General features: G+C 43.9%; 1 protein-coding gene across 1 annotated transcript in view; it reads left to right on the top strand.

The window, feature by feature from the left end:
- Positions 1 to 19,289, top strand: part of CCNI2 (cyclin I family member 2) — a 60,269-nt gene extending 40,980 nt beyond the window's left edge. The window contains exons 4-7 of the mRNA XM_069652500.1: positions 3,081 to 3,155; positions 8,183 to 8,323; positions 9,223 to 9,450; positions 17,527 to 19,289. Of these exons, the coding sequence (XP_069508601.1) occupies positions 3,081 to 3,155; positions 8,183 to 8,323; positions 9,223 to 9,450; positions 17,527 to 17,889 (807 nt within the window). The 3' untranslated portion in view covers positions 17,890 to 19,289. The remainder of the gene's footprint in view (positions 1 to 3,080; positions 3,156 to 8,182; positions 8,324 to 9,222; positions 9,451 to 17,526) is intronic.
- The last annotated feature ends 201 nt before the right edge of the window (positions 19,290 to 19,490 follow it).

The raw sequence follows: 19,490 nt of genomic DNA, 5'->3' as shown, positions 1-19,490 counted from the left end.
TGTATGCATTTCTTGCTCTACTATTGTAAGTTTGCGTGAGGGCTTAGGTTTTTTGTGTGTATTTTTCACCATTGGTGAGTGACTAAAACTGTTTATTTGGTAGTGTGCACGTTCACCTGTGCTGTGTTAAATCCAAAATTCCTTTTTTGTGGACCGTGCTTGTCTAAAAATGTTTTCCTAAATAGGTTTCTGTTGAGGGTTGGCATGCAAATTAAATGTAGCCTCAGCAATTCAACCCCATTTGAGATGACTTGGTGGTTACATTAAGATGTATATCGAAACGTTCTGCTCCTTTGTATACCTCCTTTCACCTTAATTATGGTCCCAATGCCCTGTTGGTTGAATGCCCTCAGAGGGACTAAAGTCCAAAATATGGGAAAATTGGCAGGTGCTATTGTGCATTTCGGCCATTAAAGTTATGAGAGGGTGTCCAAAACCCTGTTAGTCACCCATGTCTGAATGGCATGTAAATTGGTGGAAAGGAGGTATGCTATGAATTACGCAGGAGGCTTTGCGTTTAAGTGAGTAGAAAGTTATGTGAGTAGCTACAGTTTGTATTTTTTTTTTTGTCATGAAAGGTAGTTTCATTCTTCTAGATGTGTTGTGCAATAGTGTTTGTGTTCTGGGTGGGAGCGAGACCGTGCCTTCAGCTAAGCTACGAAGGTGCGGGGTGTGAGAGGGGGGGGGAGAGGAGAGGAGAGGAAATGTATCAGAAGGTCGGTGCAAGGATGGAGAAGCGGGCTCCTCCTAGTCTGGAGAACTCGAAAGAGGGGTTGGTGGGGTGGAGTGGGGGGAGACGACTACCAGGAGGTGTGCAGAACCTGATCGGAGGATTCAGGTGGGTTGCTAACGTTTGTTTTTGGAAGAATTCAGAGCCTTTCTTATAGATGGCTTGAGGAGTGATGCACATGGCTTTGAAGGAGGCCAGTCGGATGATGGGCAGCCAGTAAAGTACCCTGAGTGCGCAGGGTTCTCTGGGGGACAGTGCAAGGCGGAGCCTTGCTGCAGAGTATTGGAGCTTTCTGAGTTGAGATGCAGGCATGCCTAAATGGAGGGAATTGGAATAGTCCCTGAAACCAGACTGGCTCAAGAAGGCTGTGGGATTCTGTGAAGAGGCTGAGCTGGGAATAGGCCATGTGATCTATCAGTTCGGCTAAGAAGCAAGTGTTAGGGCAGTAATTGGAGGGGAGAAGGGGATCAAGAGGTTTTTTTTTTTTAAGTAGAGGACGTGAGCAGTTTTGTATGCTTCTTGAAAGATCCCAGCTATGAGGGAGTGGTTGATTGATCTGGCGAGGGTGCCTGTGCAGGTGGAGGAGTGTTTGAGGATGGTGGGGGTGAGTTGCCAGAACCAGGTTTCGATGATGAAGATGTTGTGGTTTTCATCGGCGATCGGGTAAAAAAAAAAGAAATTTGCTCCTGGCAACTCATCTGGCATTTACGAGGATGCAAGAGGGGGGTTCGAGGGAGGAAGGGAGGGAGGGGGCTGTGGGGGTGGAGTAAGCAGGGGAGAGGGTGGACCGGGTTGATCAGAGGGGGTGTGGGAAAAGATGGGGAGGAGAGCGGCGGTGGGTGGCTTTGAATAGAGGGTCTTCTGAGTCAATTTGGGGGGGGGGGGAACACAGGGGGAGGGGGGGTAGTGGTGAGACTGAGGGTCTGCCAAATGGGTAGTTTTGGTCAAGGCTGCGCTTGGAGGAAAAGTGTAGGGGGGTTGGGAGTGGGAGACCGGCGAGAGGAGAAGGGGGGGGGGGGTTGGGTTGGGCTGGTGGAGTGTCAAGTGGGACCAAGGAGGAGGAATGTGAGATGGGAGAAGGGATGTGGAGTGGTCTGAGGTTCGCTGTGGTGGTGGGGGGGCAAGGAGAGGGGGGGGGGGGGGCCTAGGTGCAGTTCGAGGTCTTCTGATTTCTGATGCGCCAGAGTTCCCCTCTGTACTTGGAGGAGGAGTTTGACATGGTTGAGGAGAAGGTTTGGAGTGGTGGGTAGGAGGGAGGGGGGTTAGGGCGAGGGAGATTGACCAACGTGATCTGGGATTTAAAGGTGCACAGGGTCAGAAATGTGGGAACAATGACAATATAAAACTGCTGAAAATGCAGACCCAATCGCGACAGAATTTTATTGTGCACAGGGCCTACAATAAAATGCAGAGGCAATCACAAAGTGAAAAACGCCTGGATTCAAAAGGTGAACGGGTGTAAAATACAGGGACAATCGCGATGTGAACAATCTTTCAAAGCTATCGTAGATTGTACATTTTTATCTTTATATAGTTGTAGCCATGATTTAGTTGTTTGCTATTATAATTAGCTGGCCTGGATCTATTCTGTTTCAGCCTCTCTGCTACCGTGTCCGGTCTGAAGAGACCCCGGTTACTTTAAGTCTCGCACAGGTGGGAGAGGGATGACTGGTGCGCCGTCAGCCGGCGCCAATAATCAAATGGTTTTTGTTACTGTTGACGGCCCTACCTTCATGCGGTCGTATAGCGTGGTCCGACTTTGTATGCTAGTACTTTAAATCTAAATGGGTGTATTTGCTAGGTAGGGGTGTCTAGAGAAGTTGAGGATAGGCGGTTTGGTAGGGGGGAGGTGAGGTGGGATGAGAGGTGAAGCACTAAATCGTGAGCTCGAGGAACATAGCCGTGACGGTCGTTTAAAACGCGCTGGACCCAGGAAACTTTGCACCCACATGCTAGAGTCTGTCAGAAGCCTGTAGGTTGGAGCATAGTGATTGGTCAGTCACTAGGTTCTTCAATGACCTTTATCGATTGGAGCCGTAGCCGTCCAGACGCATGCTCATTGTGCTTTTTGTGAAATGTCCTTGACTATCTTGCTATGTCTGGGGGTAAAATGCATGCTTCCAGAGACTGTGCAAACATTTGCAGTTTACATTCCTGCAAATCAATTGCCTGTTATCCATGCATTGCCATGGGTCGGAATCTACACTTGGGACCCATGAATTTCACAATTGTCTTCTTTAACATTCTTGAAGGTAAAAGGGATGGTGCAGTATTCATGTGTATTTTGCATTATGAAAAATTGTTGCATCCGCATTTGAGTTGGTCACTGGGGTTTCCTTCTTTGCTCTAGGCCCAGTTGAAATATCTTCGCTGCATCGCTGTCACTTGTGTGGTCCTCGCTGCCAAAACCAATGAAGAGGATGAGGTAACTATTTCATCAGCAAATACAAATGACTAAGCCTTCTAAGATGACGTTTATCCTGTGTGCAGTGTGTTCTTGCTGTGGAAAAAAGATCTAATATGCTTTCCGCTTATGCGCAAATTATACTAAATATGATAACAACAAGTCTTTAACTCCAGGCGAGAGAAGAACATGGTTTAATCTTGATGTTACCAGACATAAGTGCTATCTACCTCCCTCCTACTAACCCCCAAGTCCCTCCCCACGCCCCCCCCCCATGAACATGGTGGGCCTTTGTAGAAGAGGGTTAAGGGAAATGAGATAATCTAGGGACGTCTCTCTAAGCTGGTGTATCTTCTGTGCAGTACTTCGTATGGGCACTTTTCTGTTCTTTGTCCACTAATTTAAACACTCGAGCTTGATTTTTAATTGGTGTGCAAGCACAGTAGCCTGTGACTGCAATTGAAACCTAGATGCACTTCCATCTCCCACAAACCATGTGAAATGATGACATTCACCTCATTACCAAGCGCTCTCAACCCAATTTGAACTAAGATCTAAGCTGAAGGGATGGGCAATATGTCAAACCGTGTTGCTCAGTGAGCACTCTTTTGGAAGCCCGTTGTTGTTTTGCTGAGTCGTTTGCATTTGTTGTCATGTGATGGATTGCCGGTTTTGTTCAAATTACCTTGATATAGCTGTGCGCAATAAACAATAGGTTGCGGTTTAACATTTCAGCAAAGAGTTGCTCTGCTACTAAGACAGGAAAGCAAACCAGCCATAGGAAGTATTAATACTCACTTAACAGTGAGTCAACTGCTCACTGCCTTTAGTCGGTACACTAGTGATTCTACTGTATCAACAAGACAATGGTCTCCTTTGGAAACTACAAGTGATTTTATTTGGGTTTGTGTGGGGATTTTGCAAATAAATGGTGTGTGCTCAGGTGTCATGCCCTGCTTCCCGTTTTAGTATACTCTCCTCTGATCTTTGCTCTTGGTCTCAATTTGGATTAAGGAATTTCTCTGCTTTAGGCCTAGAGAATCCTTCAGAACTACGTTCCCATTTTTTTTTATATTACTGCTGTTCTCGTGCTTCATGCCAGACTTCCAGCTTCTAAGCGCCGGACTAGGGATCAAACCCATGCTGTGCTACATTGTCTTGTTCCCTAAGCGAATGCGCTGTCCCTGAACTTTTGTCCTTGAACTTTTTCCTCCCTCTGACCACTATTTTTCTTCACTCTATAAATAATTCTATACAGCACCTTTTTAGCTTACCAGGAAGGGACGATCTCAGCCCTCGGATTTCTCACTACTAAAACCTACCCGCCCTTTTGCATTTTTAGATTTCTAGAGCAACCCACAGTTCTGGCAATTGGTGGTGGAGGGACTGCAATATGAAACAGTAAATATATATTCCTTGTTTATTGGCACCAACAGTCTTAACTAACATGGCACTTGGGGTGCTTCTGCCACATACATATTCTTGCACCTTTTCAGCTGGGTGTCTGGGGAGTGGAGGCCGCCTCTGCATTGGTGGCCCTCTTCCCTTGAGGTGCTCCTAGCTTTGTCTAGTGGTGCACTTGGCCTGCTGGTGAATTGCTGCATTGCCACTGTGTATGTAAACACCTTATACTTGACAAGCCACAATCTTTTCTGGCTGTGCAGGCTGTCCAGTGGTCCTTAGTTGGCCGCCTGCCAGCACGTTGGGCAGTGCTCCAGATAATATTTTGAGGTGGGAATTTTTTTACTCCCCATTTCTAAACTTTGAGAGTAAATGTGATTTCAAGAGATGGGGATTTACAATATTTTCACTAAACCTCTATTTCACCGTCTTGATTTGGGTGTCAACTACACCAACTCTGCAGACCACACCCAAATCCTCATCCCCATCACTGGCTCTTACGACAGACTCAAAATATGAATGACCCAACATGGACTGTGCCTAAATGATGAAAAAACGGAATTACTCCTTATAGGCTCACAAAACTGTCTTAAACTATGCGATTCCTTCAGTCGATGGCATCATAATCAATGTCTTCAGGGAAGTAAACCCTTTGGGTATATACAAGTCAATGCCACGGCATCGGTGGCAGCTTACACCTCTAATCTCATCAATGCGTGTAGACCTCATCCAAAAGCTGTATTACGCTGGCTAGAGCCCTTATCAAATCCAGATTAGACTACTGTAATGCCCCCTGCACTGTCACTAATGGCCGCAATATCAAAAAATTGCAGGTGATTCAAAAATAACTCCTTAAGAGCAGCCCTGAAATCCCTAAAAATACACACATCACAATGACAAGACGGAACGTCCCCGGTCCATCATCGAATACTATTCAAAGCCCTCTCCTTGACGCACAAATGTCTGTCCAATCAGCCCCCAAGTACTTAGCTAATCAAATCGCCATGAACCAATCCAAAAGACCCATGCGTTCAACTTCCTATCACTTAATCACCATCCATAGATTCAAGTAACAGAAAGCTTGGGGAAGGAGCTTCCCAGTGGTAGCTGCCAAACACCGGAATGCTGTGCCATCCTCCTTAAGATTGGAATCCTCCTTTTGGTCTTTCCGTAGAAGTTTGAAAACTTCGCTTTTCACACAAGATCTGTTAAAGTAAGTCTCTATCACAGCAACTCTAACTGTATGCATGACTCTGAACAGAAAACTGTAACCCGATATGCGTGATTATTGTACTTTTCTATGTATATATGTACTCACTCTACTGCCAAGAACCAACACCCAGATGCCTTAGGGTTCGGTGTCAAAATAAATAAGAGTAAAAATGACTTTTCTCCTTTTGGAAAAGAGTAAACCTATGACATCCGACGTGTGCAGAAACTGTATGGAAATCATTACCATGTGGCAGCATTCTGCATTGTCACCTTTCATTATTTATCTAGGGTCTGGCCATTTGATCTCTCCTGTATATATATTCAATGTTAAAAACACAAAAACCTAGCCAGTTACACAGTAAAGCAAACATTAGTTTTATTGGGTGTTTTGAGGTTCGATAGCAGAATTGTCTTAAATCCTAATTTCCTGGTGCTATTACTACCTAATACATAGAACATATTTATCACAATTATCACCAAACTAAAGTTGGTACTTCTTATTGATCTCGAAAGGATGAAAGCGGAGTTGGCCTTGCCGGGATTCTAACCTGCAAACAGATCGCAGCAGCGAGTACTCAACTGGCTGAGTTATCTTATTAGCATCCTTCAGGGGGTCACTAAGTATCGACTAAGATATAATAATCACAGTGCCTAGATATTAGATGAACCATGTATGAAGCGCTACATAAAGTTAATTAACTATCTGGATTATCACAAGGACAGGTTTTGCTGAGTTTCGATTTCAATTACAAATGTAACTTTTGTTTTTTGTTTTGTAAAAATGATCTGCCTCTGCATGATTATGGACACAGCACAGGAACTCTGAAAAATATAATCGTGCAGTACTGGTTTGCTTTCACTGGGGGGGGGGAAAGCATTTGTTGCCAAAGATTATTCTCAATTGCAACTTAGTTTTAAATCTTATTAATTATACAATCCTAAAATGCTAGGAAAATAAATATGCACAGTGCTTCCGTTTGCTCCATGAACATCTACACACAATACAGCAGAAGCTGAATGGAAAGAATCCATTCCTTTAACCTGGTGAGCAGCCTATTTCAGATGCTTTTCTCGATGGCATGCAATCGCAACAATGTAGATAAAAATCAAAAGCGTTCTTGTTTCTGTCAAGTAACCGGACCTTTGCACTGCCCTCTGCTCACACTAAACATGTGTGTAAATGTACGCAGGAAAATAATAAAGCTGTCATTTACACAACGTTCATGCATAAATAGGCCTGGTACGACCCAGATCTGGATGCCTGATGTTGGGAAAACTTTGCTGCGTGTTACACAGTGAAACTGCAGTCTGAATCCACTGTCCTTCTCGAGCATCCCTTCCTATGTGGGCTGGTACCAGGTAGCATTTGGGCCCTTATCTTCCTAACTAAAATCCAACCTTTGCTGATATTGTGTGTTGCTTTGCATCTGACTCGTCCTGATTACCTGGCCGTGTTTGATGTTTAGGGTGGATCTGCCTGCCATAGAAAGCACAGATTGGGACAGGGAGGGAATAGAGGTGTGAAGTTTTCAATAAGTAAACAATATAAAGAAACCTTGATCTTGTGGAGTCTGCCTTGGGCTTACAGATGTAGTGGCGTTCCCAATTGTTACTAGTTGACACTCGACGTGGCCTCCTGCTTTCTTTATTAAAACCTAGGATACCTACTATATGTTAAGATTTACTAATGCCTTTCTGTCTTAAACTAAACTGTGAAAATGTAACTGTTGCTCGTCTCGTGGAGAGTGATGTCCTAACTCCACTTTTTCTTGTGTTCAAGAGAGCACCTGGAAACGGCATGCTCTTGTGCTTTACCTCTAAAACCGTGTAATACACTGTGCCTGCGAAGACACTTGCTATGCTATTGTATGTTGAGCGAGTCACTATGGTGTATTGGCTGGTTTTGAAATGTAATGGTTTCCATGTTCACAACAATGAAGATTACTTAAGCAATAGGTGGGGGGGGGGGCGCTTACCGCTTCAGGTAATGCCCTGGGGCCCATAGTTACAGCCTTAGTGGAGCAAGGGACATTGCGCAGGCCCGGGGCATTACCTGAAGCAGTATTGTCACCCCAGCAAGGGCCATTTTGCTATTAGTGTTCAGGCCTGTTAGTTGTCAAATGCTCCGATGTTACTGAAAATAAAAAGAGATGCCCACCATGGAACCAGCTATGTAGTCCCTTGCCATGGTGGCCATTTAAAAATGTGACAGGAATCTGGCTGGTAAGGACTCGGCGCGGGCCACTGAGATTGCTTGTTACCATTTCATTGTCCCTCGCTTGGTTCTAATACAATATACACTTCTAACTTTGTTTGGGCACAAGCTCCCATTAGTTTAGCTTTTGGCAGCAAATGTAGAAGGCATTCAATTTGAAAGAAAGGCGCGTGTCTATGCTCTTTTATAATATATATTTTTTATTGGTTTGTTTTTACAGGTAATACCATCACTCAAGAAGCTTGCAGTGCAGAGCGGTTGCAAATGTTCTCCAGCTGAGATTTTACGAATGGAAAGAATTATTCTAGATAAACTTCACTGGGACCTTTACACCGCTACACCAGTGGACTTCCTAAACATTGTAAGCATCGGCTAACGTCTAGATTATTTTAAGCGCGAAGTTGTTGTAAGATACCTTTACAAGAATGTAGAACACAAATCCACACACTGCACAAGCTCTACAGAAGACCACCACCTGCAAGTTTTTGATGAATAGTGAAAATGCAGTAATTTTAGGCTTTATTCTGAAGGTCAAACATCAACCTGACAAGACTTTAAATGCTTAAAGGACAACACAATGTACTTTAAAAAATTCGTATACTCTACTGTTCTGGTCTCTTTTTAAATACACACACTGCAAAAATAAGTGACTCTTATTCATACTATTTGATAACACTGTACATAGAAAGCTGTAGGAGTTCTTGATTCTTACCATAACACGAAGGTCTTAACAAATGCATGGTTGTAAAGTTGTCCACTTTTAGACCATATTGATCTGGCACTTGAATTTAACATAGGGTGAAAACTAAGGCTTTTTCCCAAATTTATTGAAGATAAAAAATCGAGCGTGTTCTGGTGTTTGTGACCGACCTAAAAACAAAATGCTGCTCCTCGTTTGTGAAAAATACTCTGATTGCAAACTGGGCCGACGATCTGGCAGCAGCAAATCCTAAAGCAGGAGGGTTTGCTTCAGTGTGCCCGTTTGCATACTTTGGTAACAGAAAGCGGGGATCAGCCATTTAGCTAGTCAGTAAAACAACGCAATAAACTGTTTTTTGAAAATACATTCATTATCCGTTCACACAGTTCAGTAGTTGGTAAGTACATCATAGCACTCCTGACCCAACATGGTTCTAAGGAAGTATCGTTTCAGGCTTCTGATACGAGTTGACATATTGCACTCCTCGTAACACAGTAAAAGTATGAAGCTCAGAGTTGATCTGGAGTGTGTGCAGTAAATATGTATATTCTCTCCTTTAGTTCCATGCCGTAGTGATGTACAGGCCGCATGTACTAACTGGCCCCGCTCAGATGAATCCTTCCCGCCACGTTGCATTCTTGACTAGACAGCTACAGCACTGTATGGCACGCCACCAAGTATTGCAGTTCAAGGGCTCCACGTTGGCCTTGGTGATCATCACCTTGGAGTTGGAGAAGCTGACTCCTGATTGGTTTCCAGTGATTACCGATCTACTGAAGAAAGCACAGGTAAGAATCAAACACTTAACAAGACAGCCCTGCATGCAATACTAACAAACGAGGGTGGGGGGGGGGCATCAAATGTGGTTACTCGAGTTCTCTGGCATTAGCAATTCTCTGACTTGCACAGCAAGGAGCAACTGGGGTAATCGTTTTGGTTGCTGTATCAATAAGATCTTCAAGAGGTTTCACCTGATCTGTTTTGCCCTCGATGGACACAAATGCAGCCTTTAATTATGTGCAGTCTCCTACAGGAGCATTGTGCATTACAACAGCTTTATGATATGTCACTTATAAAGCACCTGTACACCAGTGTTTCTAGGCGTGACAAGGGAGGGAGGACAAGACAAACTATCTTACTAGGCCTTCTCCTTCAGATCATGCAAGTGCGACATTGTGAAGTGCAGGGGTTCCAGGGAGAGGGAAAGGGAAGTGCATCAGGGCAGCGTGGCTCTGGGTATGTGGAAGGAGGCACAGGACTGTAGGGTTACAGTCCCTAAAGGCGTGGTAGGCCTGGAGGCACTGCATGGGAGACTGAGCAAGGAGTCGTCTGTTTCCCAGCAAGACTCTTGAGGGTAGCCAAGCAACCAGTCGTCACAGCAGACAGGTAGGTCAGTAGGGGAGAGGGGAAGGGAGGCCATTCCAGAGGGAGGCGTCTGCAGGGGAGAGATTGCCCACCCGTACCCCCACCCCCCAACTCTCTGCCTGGAGAAGGCCTGACTCTCGGAGTTTGAGGTAGCTGAGCGAAGGGCTTGAGGGAAGGTATTTTGGAAGATAGTTGGATGTAGTGTGGGGCCCCGGCACTAGAAAGCCTTGTGGACGATGCCGAGGGTCTTGAACTTGATCCTTGCAGCCAATGGAGAGATTTCAGGGCTGGATAGATGGGCACTGGGCTTGAGGCCAAGGATGAGTGTTGCAGTCTTGTTCTGGATTAGTTGCAGAGGGTGGAGAGTGGAGAAAGGCAGGTTGAGAAAGAGGCTGTTGCAATAGTCCAGCCTAGACAACCAGGGCTCTGGAGACAGTGAGCTTCTGGGGAAAATTAAGAAAAGGAAGAAAAGGAAGAATACCTCTGAGGAGGTGCAGCTGGTAGTGGGGCTTATTGACTTGAGAATACACCAGGGCTGCTGAGTGATTGTTATAGAAATTCAGTTTGCTGTACTAGGAGCAGTAATTGCTGCCATTGTTAACCCTTAAACTGCACTATGTGCACTTGGGCTCCAGGAGGGTCGGAGGTTGATCATGCCCGTCTTTTAAGGTCTTAACAGCATATTTGTATCTGCACTTCACTGTTCGTGAAATCGTAGGATGACCCTGTGAAATAATGCAAGTACACAATTAAATGAATACCCGTGAAGTACTTACCGGCAGTCTTGGGTAAGGACTCAGAAAACTAAGATGGGAGGTTAACTGGTATAGTCCTGTCCTGTTCAGCTAAATCCTGGCCAAGAGCCTTGTGCCCATGCTTCAGCTGTGGACGCTGTACGGGAATTTATTTACGTAGTGGTATATTAACTACAATTTAGTTAACTTTTGAACAGTAACTGGGTACGAATAGCAGGATTTGTGTACTAGCTGACATACACTGCAGATTGAACTAATTCTCAAATCCGTCTTCTCTCGAGGTCCGAAAGTAGTTACTAGTCTGTGGAACTGTGTAATGTTGACATATAGTGGTGTGTTGCCCTAGGATTTATTACTTGGAGATGTGTTTTGCCCACGATCCCCATGCAACCTATGTGGAAGTCACCGGCACAGGGTGTCCACCACACCCCTTTTTCTGTTGTGAAGGATCACATGCATGCCTTTGTATTCTATAGTAAGTTCTTTGTTTATTAACATCTCGCCAGTATTTAATGGACATTCATTTAATTGGTTGTGGGTGGAATTTCAGTGGCTGGTGAGGAAGAGGGAGGGGGAAGAGGGAAGGGAGGGGGGTGCGGAGGAGGAGCACATGGTACACTGGAATATCCTAGAGAAAATGAATTGATAATGGTGTATGGTCCCAGATGTGTGAGCAGTTGGGACTTAGTTTGAATTTAGTGTAGTTGTAGTTTAGTGTAATTGCACTGGAAGTTGTGAAATAAGTGTGTATTGCAATTCAGTTTAAGGTTCAAATGCCCATGCTCCGCTATCTTGTTCGTCTTGTGTGGTTTTTGTGTTTTGCTGGGCCACTGCCGTCAGTCTTTTGGGGATTTGCATCCTAGTCCACCACCTGTTTGTCTGGAGTACTACATCTTGTTACAACTTTAAGCGTGGTCTTGGGGAAGCGGTAATTGGGGATCCATATGACGTGTGCGTTCTACACACAATCGCCATCTAGTCTGTGTGGTGTGGCTTTTTTCTTTTTTTTTTTTAACCTGTTGCCCGTTTGTCATGGATAAAGCAAACTCGTCTTTTATCTGTGTCTGTAAGTACCTGGTGGGGTGGGGGGGGGGGGGGCTTTGGTGTCTGGTCAGTGGGTAATAGGCGACCAAGGGGACTGTGGAGGACATTTACTTACTGCTGTGGGGCCTTAATGGAGGTTTACCATGGGCAACAAATTCAATGACTAGGAAACACTTGCATTTAAGGAGGCATTGCATAACCTCAAAGTAGAACAGTAGCTACGGAAAAGAAAGGGCTCTTGTAAGCTCCTGCCGCAGTACCATTTAACATACCAAGTTGCACATTTAAAAACCAGAATAGATGGGGGTACTTTCTGCCTTGTCTTGTAAATGGTATTCCTCTTCAGGAAGTGTCGGGCGTGGATTGGCCTGGGCTGACGAATCCTTGCCATTGACTGACAGCCAGACCATTATTCGGAAAGGGGTGGAACTAGATTCCAGGTTAAAATTGAGGACGGCACATTTTAGTGGAACCATTCAGTGCTCCACAACTCCTCTCTCCATGTCACAGGCAACATCCACGTCTGTACACATGATTTATTGGATTAAAAATGTACACAACAGGACTGTGTTGGAGGGGGATCGCCAAATGGCAGATATACGTAAGTTACCATGGCCAAGATGCGTTGTGATGACCCCCAGCACCCACGTCGTATGTCGACCTACCAAGAAAGTGAACCAAGTCATGCACTGCGTTGAAAGATTGGTACCAATACTGCATATAACATAATTGCAAAATTCACTGCACTCCTTGTTTGGTATGATTGTTCAAAAAGCATCCAAGTATCTAAAGTAAGCTTTTACCATAGCAGCCAGCAGTGTCGGCGCCATTATGAGCGGAGAAATGTTTGGTCAACAAGCAACTGATCGCTTTTGTGGTTGGTTTGCCCTGTGCCTCCAGGGACTACCGTGCCTTTCACGGGGACAACCCGTCTGATTTTAAATGACCAAATCATTATGGTACAACACTCTCTTGTGCCCCTCCTACCCCCAACCAACCAATGTAGAAAAATAGTTTGACCATTATCCTATACCAATGATATTGGATACAGTTCTCAAAGAAACCATGCCAAAGCGGATACTTTGACTTCCAAGTCAAGATGCTCTTTGAAAAATAGAGGTACTTGTGGGGGAAACGAAAGCGAGACTCCAGTCCATTACACTGAAATTCCTGTTTCAACCCAGAAAAATCATTCTGACCCGTCTTAGACTTGCGATCACAAACCATATTTTTGAATTAAGACCTTACAGGAGTTCATTCTCCTGCTGATGTGAGGAGAGTATACATACTACCCTAGAACTAACAGTTGCATAATATCCCAGTTGAGTGCATCCCAAGTTTATAAGGTGGGATACCTTTGAGATTCCAAATGAGGGTCTCAGAAGACAAAGGGTATCTACAAAGGTATGATCAATGGTAATGGAATTGCGTGTAAACCCATACCTCAATGCCTAACTGCTAAAGGGGAAACCAGTGACTCCATGAGGCATAGACTCTCCTGCATTGGTCCCGCTGCTACATCATTTGAGATTTGCATTATGTCTGAAGCCATGCCTGGTCCCACCAGTACAGCAATGTATAGGAGCATCATTGGGCTTTTACTTTGCAAGGGAGAAGGACCGGCCTTTGTAGGAAACCTTCTAACCTGGCCCACGCCCAGACTGAAATCTGGTTAAGTATGATGCATGCATGCATGCATGCATGCATGCATGCATGCATGGTTAGATTGGCCTAAACAAGTCTGGTGTTTGCCTGACAGCCAGGAACATTGAAGACTGTGGTTGGTGTCTTGCTGGTTTGGGCCACTTGGCTGTGTGATGATCACTGTTTTTTCGGGCCATTGGTGGGCACGAGATGGAACAATTGTAATTGTGAATAGGCACAGCTAGAGGACTGCACGCTTTCTGCAGCAGGTCCTGGTCACTAGTTATATTCAGCTGCACAGCTCCTGCTCCCCTGCAGGGCGAGTGGCTTGCTGCTTTGGGGGTAGGTGGATGTGCTCGCACTGCAGATGGTGTGCCAGAGCAGTTTTCTTTCTGAAGTTCTTCATTACTGCAATGGTACACATTTTAACACCAGTTAAATGGGATGCAGCCTTTTTGGCAATGCATGTTGAGGGTTTACCTTTTGTGGCAGTGCTTCTGGGACCCAAGGCACTCGGTTGGTGTATGTAGGGGGAATGTTTTGCACTAGAGTTTGGGGGTTGCTGGTGGATTCAGTCCACCCATGGTATGGTGGCATTATGCCATGTTTCATCCACATTTTACCAGATGCAAGACTATACCAGCAAGGCATAAAATAAGCAGTGTCGCATAGCAATTCACTATGCAATTCTGTAGGTTTGCGACTTAAATTGACAGTTGTGTAGCAAAGCTAGCGATTGAAGTTACCTTGTTCAATGAAAGCTCAGCTCACCCTGGATTCCTCTTGCCTTTAGCGCTCGCTTTTTCCACCCTCTTTCACTGAAGTTCAAAGTGGCTGATATGGAGAGTGCAGCATTAATCCTCTCCTCCAGTGCCAACATGCTTTGTGGGAGTACTAGGCAAGATGTTTTTATTTTTCAAATAATTGCAAACCAGATTTAATTGGATAATTTGTGTGTGTGTGTGTGTGTGTGTGTGTGTGTGTGTGTGTACATGTGCGTCCAGCTGAAGTAATACATTTGTGAGGGTAGTTGAGACTTGCAACTTCTTTAAAATGTTGACCTGCAGGTTGAGTAACTTGGTTTATAAATGCACTCAACCCATGGCAACGGATGACAAATGTGCTTTCTGTAAAATGGTGCATGCACCATAAACCCACTTTAAGCACACTGGTGCACCGCTCAGTGAACATTTGACGTTTACTGCAAACAAAGTAAATGCTAAATACAAGTTTACAAATTCCTCTGCAAATGGTGCTCACCCTACAAAAAAAATCACAATGGAAGTGGGAGAGAAGACTTTGCAAGCCCTGGAGGAGTGTCTGTAAAATGTTACCTGCATGAATGAGCACAAATGTGATACGGTTCTTTAAACAGTTTGGCCATATCTCTTCCACAGGTGCCAATATATCATGCAATTGTAATCCTAGAGAGCTTTGGATGCCAACTACAGTCTATGGTAATAATGCAGTAGATCTGTCGATATACAGACTGGGTGGCACTGTTGATCACTGCTTTGCCTAAACATCTAGCTATCTTTTGTGTATTCATCGTGCAAGAGGAAAGAAAGTTGAGACACTAAGAGTGGATGGCTTAGCAGGCAAGGAACTGGGCAAACTAGGTAAAGTATTGTAGTTTATGGCCATCTCAGTTTTAGGGTAGCTGGTCGTGTAAAGCAACATAGTGTCCAGAGCTCTCTGATTATAACTGCGTGATAGGTTGGCGCCTGCGGATGGGATATGGCTGTTTTCAGAGAATTTGTATCATATTTGTGCCCATTCATGCAGGGAACATTTTACAGACACTCATCCGGGGCTTGCAAAGTCTTTTCACCCACTCCCGTAGTCTAGTTGTTTTTTTTTTTTTGGCTAGGGTGAGCACCATTTGCAGGGGATTTTGCAAACTTGTATTTGGCGTTTACTTTGTTTGCAGTAAACATACAAAAATGCACTGTGTGTGGCAGCAGTGTGCCAAACAAAATGGGTTTATGGTGCATGCACCATTTTACAGAAAGCACATTTACATTTGTCATCCGTTGCCATGGGTCGAGTGTATTATAAACCAAGTTACTCGACCTGCAGGTCAAAAATATTAAATATTTGCAAGTCTCAACTACCCTCAATAATGTTTTCCTTCAGCAGTACACAACACGGCTGTTGCTCATTGTGTCTTGGGTACAAATAAGGTCTTGTGACATTAAAAATATGAGTACTCCTAATGAAATGGGTTTATCAAGGCACATTTAATTGTCAAACTCTGCTAATCTGTTTTTGAAAACGTATGCCTTGTACCAAGTCCCTTGCAGGAATGGCTCCTTACTGTTGCAGGTGCAAGGGTGACTGGAAGATCTAGTTCAGGTGAACTGCTTGCTGGAATTGGCAACACAAGGACAACATAACTGAGAGGTGGTTGGCCTGTTTACTTGTGGGGTTCTTGATTCCGAGAAGTAGATTCTGGGAAGCATTGAAACGTGGCACCATTGGGTGTGTACAACTATAATGAAGACTGATGTGAGATCAGTGCTGCGTGCTCACTCAATTTCCTTAGAGTGTAAGTTTGGTAAAACCTGTGAAGTATGATTTTGCAACTCTATATATTTTATTCTTCAACCAACAGTATTGCAGACTTAAACATGCGGCCCAGTGAATTTCGGAAATGCATCTTCATCTGGGCCACTCTAGAAGAGTCCAGATGAAAATAACAGAGCAAAGTGATCCTGCCAGAAGAATACAAAGTAGCTATACCAACATGTAGGCAAACTTATCATATCTGTCCAAGAGTCCAGCCTATGTAGAAAATCAATTGAAGGACATTTCAAAATGTGAAAAACAATGGAGAAAAAATACCTGCATGTTCAAGCGTGGAGTGTGGCGATTAAGGCCTTATTTAAAACAAATACTGAAACTAAAGGGTGGAATAGCCACAAAGCAGCAGAAAAAGTAATTCTTGCCAAATAGTAGGTTTCATGAGGCACCCGGATGAGTTCTGGTGCATGAATGAAAAGGGGACGCTGTAGATAAAATGCTCATTTTTATGTACAGAACACAAAAAACCACCATAACTGAACATGGCGACAACAGTGTGACATCACAGAACGTCCCATGATGAAGGTCCTACGTGGGGACGTCATATGTGGGAGACATCCTGTGTGAGCTCTCGATTTTAAAAAAAATTGCGACCGAAAGTTAACTTGGAGGAAACTGGAGGGAGAGAGGGGGGGGGGGCGGGCATCACAGGAGCAGGCAAGGAATTCTAAAAAGTAGAAAAAATGATATTAAAAAAATATATGAGCAAGAGTCAAGCACACGAATGGGAACCTAACACAGGGGTGGAACAGCAGGAACGTTTGCAATCTCTCGGTGCCCCTATTACCTACCCCTCACCCTACCCCACCCTCCGGGGGATCACAATGTATCGCTTGGGATTAGCGGGCAGACCTGCTTTCCATGACAATGCAGGAACTGCTGACGGGCTTAATGTAATGTGTTAGGAATGGCAGTTTTCCTTGTTTCTTACTTTTCAGGTCTGTGTTGCTGGAAATCTCATCCATTTGCTGTGCAAGAAACTATACTCGCTCATGGTTGAATAACCCTCGGTTTCATAAGGAGCAGTTCATTTTTAGCATACACCTAGTTTAATTTTGATTTAGATTTCATGTAAGCCAATTCATACTGTATATCCTATTTTACAAAGTATCTTCAGGAGTTGCATGTGTGCAGAACAGATCCGGCTTGCAAAATATTTTCTATCCGAAAGCTGGTATGAAAGGGCATGGCTTAAGTGGGGGGCGGGGGGGTGTTGGGTAAATCTTGATTGGTATAGGTCATGGCTGCCTTGTGCAGTAAATGGAGGTATGAATGAGTGGTACAAATCTTATATACTTTCTGTTACAAAGTGAAATTATAAAACGCACTCCTTGCGTGTTTAGAATGTTGGATTCATTTTAAGATGCATTTTGTTTCTTTTTTTCCTCTAATCTCTTTGTAGAATGCTCAGTGTATATATTGCATATAATGTCTTGTCTTACACATTCATCTGCATTGTTTTTTTTATTGTAGGTTGATAGCACCCAGTTTATCCATTGCAAAGAAATGGTTGACCAACTCCTCCGTCCTGAATCCAACACTGTCTATATTTTTGATCCTGCCAACCAGTACGTAAGAGCACCAACCCATTCCAGGCCATTGATTGGCTCTGGGGTCATTCCGAGCCCTTCAGCTGCTGCAACTTTGAACTGTGCAGTAGAGGGAATGCATGAAGATGGCATGGAGACTGACTTCTATGATGGACTTCGCTATTTGTACAAAGAAGACAGTGTTTTCGAAAGTGGAATGCTTAGCAATTCTGGTGTGTGTTGTAGGCCAAAACTGGAGTCCTGCAATTCCCCTTGCCCCCCGTTGCAGGCTCCGGAAATTGATTAGAAGCCTATTGTGAAATGTGAGTCGAACAGCGATACCTAGAACGTCCACAATGGTGTCTTTAATGGGACAGACCAAAAAAATGGGAACAAATCTTACTTACAATTTATTTTTTAAAATCTTGTAAAACAGTGTTTAATGTCTGCTGCAATAATGTTTTTATTTTTTAAAAATCTCGTATTCAGAAATTGTCTTCAAGAGAACTGAATGTCTTACACTCAGGGATCACAGTTTGACAGAACTGGCAGCTATTATGTTTGTGCTCCAACAAACGTACTACTTTTGTCCTTGCACATTTTCTGGGGGAATACACATGTGTACCATGAGCCTTCTATGAACAGGTATGTGAAGGCCGTCTGACTTGATACCGGAAGAACCATTTTCTGATTTACCAAGTCTGGGTTGCGTATCCAGCGGGGACCAAACGTCAAGTGATCAGTGAAGTGCCATACCAAAAGCCTACACGCTGGTGTAAGATTTATGTTTTTGCGTTGTGCAATTCAGTTGGGTTTACACTTCTTTAATTCAATGTTATTTAATATACTGTGTGTTTTTTGTATAGCTTTTTTGTGTATTCTGTTTATTTGCCTTAACGGCTACATTTGTACTTTTTAACAATTCTTTTTAGCGTGCTTGGTTTTCTGGGCATGGCTAGGTGGCAGTAAGGACTTGCTAACCTCCCATTTATTTTTAATGCTTTTTCTATAACCAATGTTACTGTATGAGTTCACGCTTTGCAAATGAGATTGAGCACGTGTCAGATAAGAACACTGTTCAAAAGAAAAAGCTTGCATGTGTACATGGAAGTAACCGAGCTCCCCCACGTTGGTGCTAAATGTGTGGGATTTTAGCTCAAAGCTAACTGTAGCTGTAATCCAATGCAAGCTTACATTCCTCTAAGCTGTGAATGCTGTGCTTCCAGTGTGTACTCGGCACAATGTACTGCAATCTGGATCTTCTGCCAGGGGGTACAGTCTCACCACGTGTACACCAGTTACCTACTTATGGAGGGAATTGCCCTCCAATCGCGACGGCAATTGGAGGGCAAGCAAGCCCGTTTTTGTTGTTGTTGAGGATGAAGTTGAGCAGCACTATAATTTCGAGAATGGATGTATTGTCTCGATGAAATGGTTTCCTTCGCCGTTGGAACAGCCTTCCAGTACTCCTGGCACTTACACAAGCAGGATAGGAAGATGTATTTGTTTTATGTAGTAAAACGTTTTGTGGGAAAACAAAAGCACTTTTTATTTAATCCCAACTGTGACTTTGAGTTAAGGACACATATTTTATACGTTACATGAAATGTAAGCATTATGTTGCACTCCGTTTTTGTTTTAAAATTAATGTATATTAAATCTTTAAATCGCTAATATTGTCTGAATTCATAAAGACCATTACATCCATTTTGTTTGTGTGAGTTTATTGTGGGGTTCTCAGATAGTACTGGCAACTTGGTACCTGGGGAGAATAGCCTGGACAGTGTATAAATCTTAGTAAATGAGCAGAGTAAATGACTACCTCTGACTCCAGGGCTTTTCTTGTTTGGTTTCTCTGGTGCCGGGTCTCGTTCCATCTGCCTATGCTGGGTAAAACCACTTTTGTGG

The sequence above is a fragment of the Ambystoma mexicanum genome, chromosome 3p (assembly GCF_040938575.1).
Source record: "Ambystoma mexicanum isolate Mex_15411 chromosome 3p, UKY_AmexF1_1, whole genome shotgun sequence".
NCBI lineage: Eukaryota > Metazoa > Chordata > Amphibia > Caudata > Ambystomatidae > Ambystoma > Ambystoma mexicanum.
The sequence above is the reverse complement of the archived record's forward strand: the minus strand, read 5'-3'. Positions and strand labels throughout refer to the sequence as shown.